General features: G+C 36.5%; 1 protein-coding gene and 1 long non-coding RNA gene across 5 annotated transcripts in view; one reads left to right on the top strand and one right to left on the bottom strand.

Annotated features, from left to right (window-relative positions):
• The window catches only part of LOC147995489 (uncharacterized), a 173,340-nt gene that overhangs the window by 84,903 nt on the left and 74,844 nt on the right, over window positions 1-13,593 (bottom strand). The window lies entirely within an intron of this gene.
• Scn9a (sodium voltage-gated channel alpha subunit 9) overlaps window positions 1-13,593 on the top strand; it is a 144,879-nt gene that overhangs the window by 108,196 nt on the left and 23,090 nt on the right. The window contains 1 exon segment of the mRNA NM_133289.2: window positions 6,357-6,474. Within this exon segment, the coding sequence (NP_579823.1) occupies window positions 6,357-6,474 (118 nt within the window).

The raw sequence follows: 13,593 nt of genomic DNA, 5'->3' as shown, positions 1-13,593 counted from the left end.
TTATAACATATTTTTAAATATTGATTATATTATAGGATAAATATTAAAATTGCTTAGTACATTACAGTGTATATGTTTACTTGCAGAAAAATGATATTATAAAACTAGATAATTATTTTTAAGTCTACGTGAATGACATTTTATTTTTAGTGTGTTATATATATATATATTAGCTAATATTAAATACGTAGCATGTATTTCAGACAGAGCCTTAGTTCCTATTTGCAGGTAGAAGACCTTGCAGACTCTGAGTCTCAGTTGACTGCCTTTCTCAGCTTCAGAACCTAACCTTGTCACCTCTGCAGGGGTAAACACAGTGGAACGCCCCCAGGATACAGCTCTGTGCTGTAACTACTCAGAGACACATGTGACCACTTTTACACAGGTTACCTAAAATATCATACATATATGATTTTTTTTCTTCGGTGTCTTGCATGCTGTTCAGCTACAAAATCTCTCTGCCTGATCCATTTGCAAGAAAGTAGAAAAAAATACAATTGTTCCATTAATGAATCGACTTCACAGCATGTCACTGGGGTTATTCCATCATTTTTTGTGATTTTCTTGATTACTCTCTTCGTATAGCTTTCATGTTCTGAACTGATTTCAAATGCATGATCTATAGAATGTTACCAAATGGATTATAAAAGTGAGATACAGTAGAAAATACTTCAAAATCATATTTCAAATAAAAGCCACCTTTTGTTTTAACAATTTAATCCAGCCTAAATTTAGCGGGAGGAATATTTTAGATATAAATGTTAAAATCATAGTGGGAGAGGATCATTCCATTTCTAGCTTCGATTTCACAGAGAAAAAAATTAAGACTCACCATTGGCTGCTTTCATACATACCTAGGAAAAATAGGAGCAGAGCCAATGTACCCAACTTCCAAGTCTAGATTTTGAATAATTTCGAAATGACTTAGCAATGATAGCACTTTATTTTTATAAGCAATTCAAAAGCTCAGACATGTGTGTTCATATTAAATGCCATCAAGTTAATGTTAATAAGCTATGTCTACCAATGAGAAATGTATTTGAAATGTTTCATTTAATCCCAGAAGTGAGATCTCTCATGGATGAGAGTAGGTTTCTATTCTACGCAGAATTCCCTATCCTTCTAGTGTGCAGTGACAATAAGTAACCCACTTAGCTTTATTTCATGATGCTGAAGACACTTGTGCTAACATTATGAACAAGAATGTAGGCTGCTTTGCCTAACACTTGTAAAACATGGGCAAAAACTCTTTCTCTGATATCAAGTAATGTCTATTAATTGTAGTATAATCTTTGAAAGACTGAGTGAGGAACCCATCCTAAGACTCTTGCCTTATTTTATAATCCAGTTCATAGTTTGACTTTCTCTGTCACTGTTGAAATGTTTGTACTATTTGTTGTCCATTGTGCAATGAGGAAAGCAAAGTGTTGTGCTGAAATGGTCACACCCCAGGGACAATGACACTAAGGAAAAAGAAAAACAACAACAAAAACAAAAACAAAAAAATCCTGGTGTTTCAGTGTTCTCTGTGCACAGGAAGCTATTGTTAACAATTTGAAAAAAGAACTTTCCGTTTTTAGTTGCTAGTAGTTTGAACTCAATGATTTCACAATGTAATAAGTAGCCTTCAAGTGAATCATGAATCAAAATAAACCTATATCAATATCCCTTATATAAATACATTAGATCATACAATATTACAGAACTTTTTAGATATATGCTTATATGTAGTTGCATGCATTTATGTGTACATAATATATGCACATAACTATATGTGATATATACATGTATGGTTATATTGTGAATTCATATTTTCTTGCCAAAATAGTTTTAGGAAAGACACAGTACATATCAAGAAATGATATTCCTGGGCCCGGAGAGGAGCTGAGGGTTTAAGAGTGCTGGCTCTCTATTCAGTTCCTCAAACCCATGTCGAACCACTGCCAGTAACTCCTGCTTGAAGGACTCGCTGCCCTCTTCTGGCTTCGTAAGCACTGTGCCAACATCCTCAAACACAGACGCACAGTAAGGTTTCAAATTCTGACATAGTATAAACTGAGCCTCTCGGTTGTAAAGAGTGATCTAGAATGTGGTACTTTGATAGAAGCTGCCTGTACAAAGATTAGAAGACATTTTTCACACATGAAAATTTTGTATTGTGCATTGAGCATTCAATATTATAACTTCACATGTTGAGAAAACTGATAATTACTCAAGTCTTTGGAATTTCCCCCTCCTGATCTTAACTTAGGGGGCAATGACATTACAAACATACACAAATTAGTTTTTTTCTTTCTCATTTGTTTGAATCTATGAATGATGTAAGGAAACTTGGGGCTTTGAATCTACACTTGGACACACATGCTGTCTTCCTGTTTGCAGTGATTAAATCCTTGTTAACCGACTTGGAACTTTTCAGCAGGTTTTGGTTGTGATAACGTTTACTAAGTTTGTGGAGTATTTCCTATCAATCACTACCCTGGTCATTTTATGATAGCACACAGAAACCTTGAAAAACCTTATAAGGGAATGCCCCTTCCGTTTTAGTTAGAATGGATATAAACAAACAACAACAAAAATTCTGCCTTCAAACTCATTACATTTCTAAATGTTACCTTTGTCTGTTCATGCTTTCAGCCAAGGTCTTACCACGTGACCATATCAGGTGTATGGAGTGTCCTTGATAGAGGATGCTTAGGAAATGAAGAATTCCATAAAGTCATTGCCGTATTTTACATTTTCTTGTCAATGGCTGAGCTTGCCTCATTATTTTCAGCATCTGAGACTACATACTATGTTGACTGTGTGAGTGATTACTGCTAAGCATTGGCACTCAGTACAGGGATGTGCCTGGCATTCTAGCCAGTCCTCTGATAGCAAAAATGAGGAAAATTAGAAAGGAAATAAAATAAAAACGCATCCTTACCCCATATTAGTAAACGAGCAGGAGTTTTAGTTGCTCATAATTAAAAGGTAAAGAAACATTTTACTGCAATTCAATAAATTGAAGGTGTTCTGAGCTAGAGCAAAGGACACGAACATGTAGACAGGAGGATGATTCTGTTGACTTTCCTATTGTTTGGGAGTGTCTACAGTATTTTTTAACTGATGGCAGCAGCTTTTGGAAAAAACATAATACTGAGAATGTCTTTGGTTATCGGAGGACTCACAGTTCTGAACTCTGAGGCAGACAGAAATTATTTCAGTCACGATGATAGCACAAGTGATACTTCACAGCTCATCCCCAGGCTTAAGGGCTGCAGGAACCTGAGGAATGACAGCCATGAGAGGCTTTAAAAGATGAAAAATGATGTATGTCCTTTGATCCTTTCTTCTGAACTTTACTACTTTACTCTACATTATTTCCATGGAAATAAAAGAAATCGGATTGAAATATACTTACAGCCAAAGTCATAGCTTAAGGAAAGGAAGGCAAACTCCTGCACGCCTTCTCGTCTCAGTGTTAGCGGGGAGATATCTTGTTCTCTCCACTTATGAATTAAAAGTATCTTTGACTGCAAGCAAATAAATGATTGAGGAAGTATACCATTCGCACGATAATAAAGTAAATTGAAATATCTTAATATTAAATCACTAACATTATTCCATTCATTCTTCATATCTAACTACAAGGAAAACTTTAAAAAGTGATAAATAATATAAAATAGAATAATAAGATTATGGAAAATAAGGCAAAGTTGGGATGATCTAAATAATTTAAGTGTTTAAGGTTAGAGGTGCTTGCTGTACTCATTAAGTGAATATTCCTTCAAGATAAGACTTTTGTTCTAGCCATCATGTTTTGCACTGAGGGGTATTTTTATATGACTCTGTGAAGTGTTAAAGTTTACAAAAGCTGAATAGATTAGAAAACCCTCTAGTTCTAGACCACACGCATTACACATATATGTATTTTATATAAAGCACATAATCAGTTACTGTGTGAACAAATAATATATTCGTTGTAAAGTTAAATATTGACCACAATAATTTGACTTGTTACCCATATTAATTATAATTCATGCAGAGAGCATAATTTTTATTACAGTGAACAATAACACTGTTCAGCTATTGCTTCTGAGCCAACCTCTAAATTTAATTGACAGAAAATCAATATCTCTAAAAAGAGGTTTCAATAGAAAGAAACACTGTGTAAAGTCTCTCTACATTTTACTAGCTAATAATGCAACTTGGGATATATATTAATGCTATTTTATTGAAATTATTTTTCATACAATATAGTCAGTAAGCTCAGGGCTGTGATGGTAATTTTGCTGCCACTAGTTCATCAAAATTCTGCCAAAATCCAACTGAGAATAGTTTTAATTAAAAGTTGCCGCCAGCTGAAGGGAAACAGTTCCAACTACACTATTGTTAATATTTTGACTCAGTACAGGGAAGGGTTTTGTATTCTTGTCAATAACTCTTCCCACTGTTTGGAGTCCAAATGCAGGCCGTGGATTTCTATCACAGAGGTTGACATCCTCTCCATAGAATTAATGGTCTAGTCTTTGGTTCCTTGGTGACAGTTCACTGCAGCTTTGAAGTAGAAAAACTAAGAGCATCAGATAATTGTAATATTTTATATATAGTGCAACAATTTTGTTTTGTAGAATTACCATGAGATAAACTATTAGTCATTTTAAGTGTCTTCTGACAAGTATTATTTACATACTAGTGTTTATTTTTGAAACCTTGCCTCCTGCAAGATGTTCAATGTAATGTGGGATAAGTATTAACGATCTTTTTATTGAAGCTGTTGAAATTAATTTTATACAGTCTAACCTAGTCTTGTTTTCCCCTATCCCTACACCTCAGCAAGCCCAATATAGTGCTATTAAATATACTTTCACTAATTAATTAACATTTCTCTTTCTTTGAGGTGTTTTAGATTAATTTAACCACTCTCTACAACCAACCTTTAAATGAAATTTTGTACTGATGCCCTTTAAAACTGGTATTAATAACCAAAGCCTTTACCTGGTTAGAATAACACATCTACTGAGGAATTCATTAAATAAGGTGTCTCTAATTCTTCTCTCGGGTTCTAAAAATGACTTAACCAATATTCACTCTGTATGACATTCCACTTCTGCCCTGACTGGTGGGCAATGCGTGAACAGGACAACCGTGCGTACTCAATGTAGGACTCGCAAAAAGAACGGCAAGACCCCACTTAAAAGCTAATACTTTAGATTGAGCCTGTGCTAGTCATACAAATTTATTGTCCAAAGATTAATTGCAAATGAGTATTTTTCTTATCTTAGCACCTGCACTTGCTTAAAGTTTTCTCCCGAACCTAAGCTATAATCTTAATAAGTGAGACAGTGTCATGACAAGCAGCAGGTTTCCATAGTCACGGGTCACTTAGCAAATGAGGATGAGGAATGAACTCTCCGATTGGTGAGATGCTCTGCGCTCTACAAACCAGTATTAGGTGTTTGGCTGAGTCCTGCTACAGTGACCGTACGTACTGTATCTGAAATCGTCTGTGTATGTGTGTATACATGCAGACATACCACTTGATCATAAAGTTCACGAGGGGAACTCGTCTGCATTATGATCTGCAGAATGATCATAATGACGAGTTCGTTGCTCTCACGTGTGAACCTGCCATGTTTAATTCCATTGAAGTTTTGTTTCAGCACTTGCATGTGACGCTCCTTATGTAGCCATCCTTTTTTTCCTTGAAAAATAATACTTTATGATCTCTTTTCTGCAGTAAAGTTTGAGATTAAAACGGGCGATGTTGGTATGGCCTTTAACATTTGGAGGGCGGTACAAGTTTGTGTTTAATCTTCGTCTTGGTTAAAGGCTTTCTATCTATAGCATCCTGCTATCTCTTCTGGTCTGAAGTAAATGGAACCTATTTGGATGTCATTGTGTTTTGTTTTAGCTCCCAGCTACTTAAAATCTTTTTCCGGTAACTATCAGCTCTGTACTTTTAGTCATGCAGCATTGGCAACTTGACATATTAGTGTTCCCCAGAGGTCAGTTATCCCCAAAGAATGACTGCTCATAAGTCAGTGTTAAACATAAGATAACAATAAGTGCAACCAATAATTTCCCAAATTATAGTTAACATAAAATGCTTCCTCTTGGAAGCTTTGTCCGAATGTTTAATTGGTAGCATTATGAAATAAATTATTTTTTGCAGGATGTGTAGATAGAAAGGTCAATTATAGATGGACCCTAGGGCAACTTGACCTCAACATGTGTTTCTATGTTTTTATGGCCATCGTACTGTTAAACATCTCTCATGACATTTTGCATGACTGGTCTCTAAATGAAGTTTGAATGTCATCCTAGCATTCACTAAATAGCCTGTGTGGTGGTGGTGGTGAATTTCTTTTTAGAAACGGAACCGATCAAGCTCTTCTGAGTGCAGCACTGTTGACAACCCTCTGCCAGGAGAAGAGGAGGCTGAAGCAGAGCCCGTAAACGCAGATGAGCCTGAAGCCTGCTTTACAGATGGTAAGGACCAACCTGAAGCGCTCCCATTCACCAGTGTTTTCAGTTTTGTCTTAGTACGTGTTATCCGGGAACTATTTTTTCACAGGGAATTTCCCGCTCTTCCGAGCCTGGCTCTCTATCTAAGTGCCCCATATGTCTGACATCTGTTGACAGTAACTTCCAATGTCAGTGTATCTTACTGTAGAACTCTTTACCCGTATAGGATCTTGATACTGCTCACTTTGCAGCCTTAACTCTTATTACTAGGTGTGCTAGGTTTCTGTTGCTGTGGTGAAACACAAACAGCAAACGTAAACCAAGGGAGGGAATAGTTCAGCTTAAAATTCCATAGCATACTCCACCAATGGGAGAAGTCAGGGTGAGAACAGAGAGGTCAGCAGCCAGGAGCTGATGCAGAGGCCATGGAGGAGCGCTGCTCAGTGGCTCGTTCCCTATGACTTGATCAGCTTCTTTTCTTGTAGAACCTAGGGCTACCAGCCAGGAAAGGCACCACCCATAGTGGGCTGGGCCCTCTCACGTCAATCACTAAGGAAATGCTCCACAAGCACACCTACAGCTTGGTCTTGTAGAGGCATTTTTCTCAGTTGATGTTCTCTCTTTCTCAACGACTCTAGCTTGTGTCAAGGTCATAAAAGCTAGCCAAGACCCTAGGATACAATATAATGGGTAGATCTTACTAGGATCTTTTCTTTCCTTTAAATATTAGAATGATTCATTAAGACTTGGTAAATACTTTGATATGGTTGACTGCTGTGTCTCAAAATTCATCCCTGCCCTACATTCATAGGACACAGAGCATGTTTCTGATACTCTTCTACTTCTTTAAGAGTTGTAAAGTCTTTTCTTATTTCTTTCAATGACCATGTTATGTGCATCCCATAAGTAATGCCATACTAAAATAGCACACTTAAAGTCAGAAATGTTTGAACCAAGACTATGGCTTGAATGAGCATTTTTTACTATTATCTCTGGTAATATCAGGGATAACAATACAAATCAATATATGTATTCTTGGCCTCAATTTTGAAAAATAAATCTGCTTAACGAGAGTCTTCTGGTCATATCAGATATTGCTTAAAAGATATCAAATATATATATATATGTGTGTGTGTGTGTGTGAATACTACTTAACTCTAAAGAAAAATTTTAAAATAAAGTTTAAAATTTGCAGAAAATGCAATATTAAATTATCTAATTGAAGAATGAAAAGAAAACAACTGCGCATTCTCTAGCATATACAAATTCTAGCCAATGATGTATGGATGCATGTAAAGAGATGAGTCTGTGGAGACAATATAGCATGAATACAGAGGACAAGAAGAACTAAAGTGTAAAGTGACAAGGAAGGGTTGGATGCAGGTAATGAACACAGGAAAGAGGATGCAAAACCAGAAGTTTTCCTAGTTTCAATTCTACCATGATTTTCTTTTGGTTTTGATGGTGAATAAGACATAAAATCTATTCCTTAGTGGAGGTATCAATGTGAAGAGGCTCCATAGCTTCCTCTCTGAGCACCCATTCTAACGGTACAGAACATGAATTGGACAGATTTTGAGTCTGTTTAATTTTAATGGTTTATGCCGTTATTTCCTTGAAATTTTTTTGACTAATAAAGTTTTAAAATTTAATAGATGCATGTGTGAAAGTTGATGGGCCCTTCCTTACATATCTATATCTTCTTCCAGTTTTTAACTCATTTTATAACATCATGTTCCTACCAGTAAATTACTTTGAAGCCTTAACCTATTTCCATCTCTAGTTCATAGAAACCCAGATGTAGTTCCCAAATCCGAGGGGGATTCTAAGGCATGCTAAAATTAGGGGATTTCTAGAGCAATAGAATCAGAACCAGAAATTTCTTACGTTTATATGGAAGTCCTGCTACATTTTAGGCTGTCTGTTTACTCTTTTTCCTATTTTTCTTTTACTGAAATTTTTTCATACAAAATAATTTGATTACAGTTGACCATTTACTTATAACAAGAAGCCTTTTTTGCACTGTCTGCTACCCTAAGCTTCAATAGTATTCTTGGAATTTGCTAGAGATTGCACTCAAATTAAAACAAAAAAAAATTGAATAGTGTTTTAGGAAAGTATGTGACGCTATCTAAGTAAGTCTTATACCACCGGAGTAAAACCAAACACTGTGGGCCAGGCAACAGTGTGGTCTAATAATATAAGGTGCAAACTTTGATTCTGGTAGACATGAGTTTGAATCAACTAGTCCTTAATTGCTGCCGCTAAGAGGTAGCAATTTTTTTTAATTTAAATTATTTTATTTATTTACACTCCAATTGTTGCTTACTCCCCTTGGTTTCCCCTCTCATACTTCCTCATGCCACTCCTCCTCCCCATTGCCTCCAACACGGTGCTCCTCCACACACCAGGCCTCCCCCCTCCCTGGGGCCTCAAGTCTCTCAAGGATTAAGCACACCTTCTCTCACTGAGGCCAAACCAGGCAAACCTCTGCTGTATCTGTGCCAGGGATCTTGAACCAGCCGGTGCGCTCCTGGTTGGTGGCTCAGTTTCTGGGAGTTCCCTGGGGTCTGGGTTAGTTGACACTGCTGGTCTTCCTATGTGGTCTCCCTCCCTTTCGCCTTCTTCAATCCTTCTCCTAATTCAACCATAGGGGTGCCCTCCTTCAGTCCACTGGTTGGGTGTATCTGCCCCTGTCTCAGTCAGTTGCTGGTAGGGCCTCACAAAGTACAGCCATGCCAGGCTGAGGGAGCATGTGTCTAAAACCTGAGATTTGTAATGTAAGACAGAGTAGCATTAACGTGCCTTTCATGTAAATTGTGAAGTTCTAAAATGACATCATGCTTATGGATTAGTTAGCATGATTGTTATCTTGGTTGTTTTTCTTTCACTTTTCTAAATGATTTCAAGTACTTTAACAATCCTTTGTGGAAACTATGCCAATACCCATGCTGCTGACTCAGTCTACTCTTTGGATTACCTACACCAGTGTTCCTTTTATGAATCACTGACTTGCTTTCAGGCGCTACAATTTTTTTTAAGAAGGCTCCTAAGATACTCTCACATTAGCAAAATGGCTGGAAAATAAAGATATCTGGACTACAATGATACTTTGATTTTCTTTAGATATACATCAAATTTCTTTTATATGAGAAGCAAAGGAGCATTACGATTTATCTATATATTTGTGCTTATAGGAATGAGAGCCGTGGAATTCTCTTAAGAAAGGATAGGTGAATATTCCTTAATCCATTCATTCTGTCAGACAGCTGGAAGATGCCTTCAATCCCAGTAATTGGGAGACAAAAACATCATGGAGAATACTTTTGTGCTTACCCTGAAACTAGTAATAATTTCTAAATTCAGACCCATTGTAGAAATAATGTAATGGAATCACATTTTCTCTGTAACTGGGTTTGGACCGGTGAAAGTTGACTGAGAGAAGATATATACATATCTAAGTCATATCATGGACTGGGTTCCACTAGACGCTCTACACTGCTGCCAGGACCTGATTTGGTCTGAAGCTCAGTGTAATAAACAGGGAAACTAATTTGCTCAGCCTCTGAACCACTTACTCAATCAATAAACAATTAGTCAATGTCTGCTATACATCACTGCCTCTTCTTAGCACTACAGTATGATAGAGTTGGGTACAACAATGCCCTCTATATAACTAATCATCATATAGATGAATCCAAAGGGAAAAGTGAATATTAAGAAAGGGCTAGGGACCTGTCCCATAAATAACATGGCTCCTGAAGGCCTTTGATCAAGACTGCAATGAGATTAAGTGGGCTATGCAAATAAATGAAGAATCAGTATTTTTTGATGGGTCAACAGAAGCACTTCTCTGTGGTGAAATACATCTAACATTTGAAGAAACTCTAGGCACCAGTATACTGAAAAGATTGACAGAAAATGAATGTAAGAGCTCTCAGAGATAACAAGAATCTAATTACAAAGTCTTACAGCTTCTCAAGAGAGCATCTTGATAGAGTCTTGATGATTTCTTGGGGGTTCCTGTGGAAATTCAGATGAGGGAGTTAATAGGGCCTTAGCCTAATGTAGTAGAGTTGGGGATGGTGGGACTGAAATTTTTACTACTTTTATGGTAAGTTGAAAGGCCTTGTTGATGACTGGGAATGAGGTGTTGTAAGAGGGTTTGAAAAATACGAACTCAAAAACAGGAAACATACTGATTCCACCTGAAAATTTAAGAAGCATATGTTCCCAGAAAGCAAAATAGAGAATGTGCCAACTTCCACTGGAAATCAACTCTTACAAATCCAAGAGGAATCTGCAAGACCTAAGGTAGAACGGATGATAGTTCAGAGTAGCACATGACCCACAGGAAATACTCAATTGAGAAGGTCAACATAAAAATCAAAAGAACATAAAGTTAAACAAGAGTGGTACTTTATATAGGTGATCTTTTTTTACTGTCCTTTGCCATAAAGACCTTGATTCTTCTGTTTCTTGCTGTTGCATTGCTGACAAGTTTTACCAACTGCTGTCTGTCTTCCTTTTGCTTCACTTTCTCCTCTCTCAGCCACATCTTTCCTTAATTCTCATTGTGGCTTTGTATTTCAGAAATCCCCATCCCTTCCATAGGTCTCATGGTGTGTTCTGCATTGTCCTTCATGTCTCAGAAATGAACTAATTATGAGTATGACAAACCAATTAAATATGGGCATGACATAATTATGGGTCTACTTATTTGTGTATTGTACCTTTTTAGGAATTATTTGTATAATAAATTTATGCCACCAGAATCTGAGTTAGAAAGGAACCTCTAACATTGTTGTTGTTGTTGTTGTTGTTTAAATCATGGCTTTTCAGTTAAGTTTGTAGGCAGAGCCAGTTTATCTTCTCTTTAAAATATTCTGAGTTCATCAATTCTTCCTATAAATAACTAATAACAAATTCTCACTTTAATAAAAGAATTAACAATTCCATTCAGTCTTTTCTTTATTTTGAAAGGATATTATGAACAAAACATTTGTTTTATATCATGTAAACACTGATAGTATTAATAAGTTTATTTTCCCCTAATCAGTTTTATATGGATTAAATTGATTATGCTGTAGTGTTCTGGGGTGATCTGTCTTTTGGATAGGTTTCCTTTCTGTTGGGGATCATTGCTCTAACATGATGAAACCTAGCCTAGACTTTATGTAATGTATCACAAAAGCAAACTAATGATCCCACCCAAAAGACAAAGACCCGGCCCACTGGGACTCATTAGACTGTTTAGAGATATTGTTGTGTTTGCATTTAATTAATAGTCACTCTACAGAGAAGGTATGATAGCCTTGCTAACCAGCTAGGTTGGGAATCCCTGGGGATTGGCTTTTTGCATGAACAGCAGGCAGGTGACTGAGCACTCCTGCATCAGGTAAGAGAGGAATCCCCCGTGGTATGATCCACCCAGGGGCAATGGTTATGAGGCGTTCGCTCAGACAAAACTTTCCTTATTTCCTAATTACAATGCAGTTTGTTTTCCTTTCCATAGTCATAAAAATGTGGGGTTTTTTTTTTCAATTTTAAGATGAGCAAGATTGCATCTCACATAGCAAAATCTTGGCAAAAGTTAATTTCTCCTGCGACAATTCTCTTCTTAAAAGTAATCCTGGTTGTTTATTTTTCATCAATGTCACCATTTTAATAGATTTTTAAAATTTGCAATGACAATCTTTCTGGTCCCTCGTGTTCACATTTCTCTTTGCCTATCCATCACTGTTCCTTTACTTGGCTTTCCATGAACACTGATTACCATTCCCACTCTGTCTCCTCCTTCTACTGGTCCCAGAGGTACCCAGTTCAATACATAGCAACTACTTGTCCAAGAGAAAAATCTATGTTTGCACACAGATTTTAGTATAAGAATTTCTGATACTAATGTGTATGAAATTAACAATTGTATGTAATTAATACATATTATTATATGTAACTTCCTTGCCACAGACTCTACATATGCAACAGTGTCTTACAGAATGTTCTTGTTGAATTCTGCTAACTGCCTATAATTGCAGTTGATGAGTAAATACAATTCATGTCAGTGTCTTCATTTATATTAGTTACTGAAACAAACACTATTTCATTCCTACATTAATGATTTGAGCAGTTTTTAATAACCACATAATAAAGTAAGGAAAAAGCATTTCTCAAATGGTTTCTGCTGTCAGTATATACTGCATCATAGACTTACTGTTTATCTATTTCATTAACATTTCCTCCATCATTTTATTACACACACACACACACACACACACACACACACACACACACACACACGTCAAGTTCCCACAAATTACCTATAATGGTTTTCACTACGTAAAGGTTTATGCCAGCCATGTTCACACTGTGGCTGTAACCTTGTTGAGTGTATGATACACACAAGCCAAATAGCATGATATGGTCCACCATTCAAAAGAAAAGCCAAAGTGCAGCCTCAAGAATATGATAGAGAATGATATCACACTCACCTCTAAGAACATCGCTTTTTTAATTCTGACCTGTTTTAATTCCCACAAAGGACCGTCTTTGTTGCTCTTTTGCAATGGACCTCCTTCCAAACTCAGACTTTTTCCAAAACAAAACTCTTTTTGCTACTAATAAATTGATTCATTTTAGGCTCTGTCTCTTCCAAGAAACCTCTTCCCAACTCTTTTTAATATAAGAAACCGGGTTATGCGGACTTCTGCTCGTCCAAAAGGACCTCTACATATGAGTTATTTTAATTTCTTTATCCACTTATTTCATTAATATCTGTGCCTATTTAACCTAGATAAAGTCAAAAGCCAATTCTCTATGGAGATGAAGCTAACTAGAAAGACACACTAAAATACTTGATGTAAAAATGAATGAATAAGTGGGGTTGGGGATTTAGCTCAGTGGTAGAGCGCTTGCCTAGGAAGCGCAAAGCCCTGGGTTCGGTCCCCAGCTCCGAAAAAAAGAACCGAAAAAAAATGAATGAATAAGCATAAACATTTTAAATAAAATTTCCCTCTGTTTTTCATAGCCAAATAATTTAAATATTAGAGTCCAATTCAGATCTTTCAAGCTTAAAGCAGATTGCAATATATCCATTTGGATTCCCAAAAAACATTTACCTTTCTAATCTTAATTTTAACACTTCCC

Source organism: Rattus norvegicus, chromosome 3 (assembly GCF_021556685.1).
Source record: "Rattus norvegicus strain SHRSP/BbbUtx chromosome 3, alternate assembly SHRSP_T2T, whole genome shotgun sequence".
NCBI lineage: Eukaryota > Metazoa > Chordata > Mammalia > Rodentia > Muridae > Rattus > Rattus norvegicus.
The sequence above is the reverse complement of the archived record's forward strand: the minus strand, read 5'-3'. Positions and strand labels throughout refer to the sequence as shown.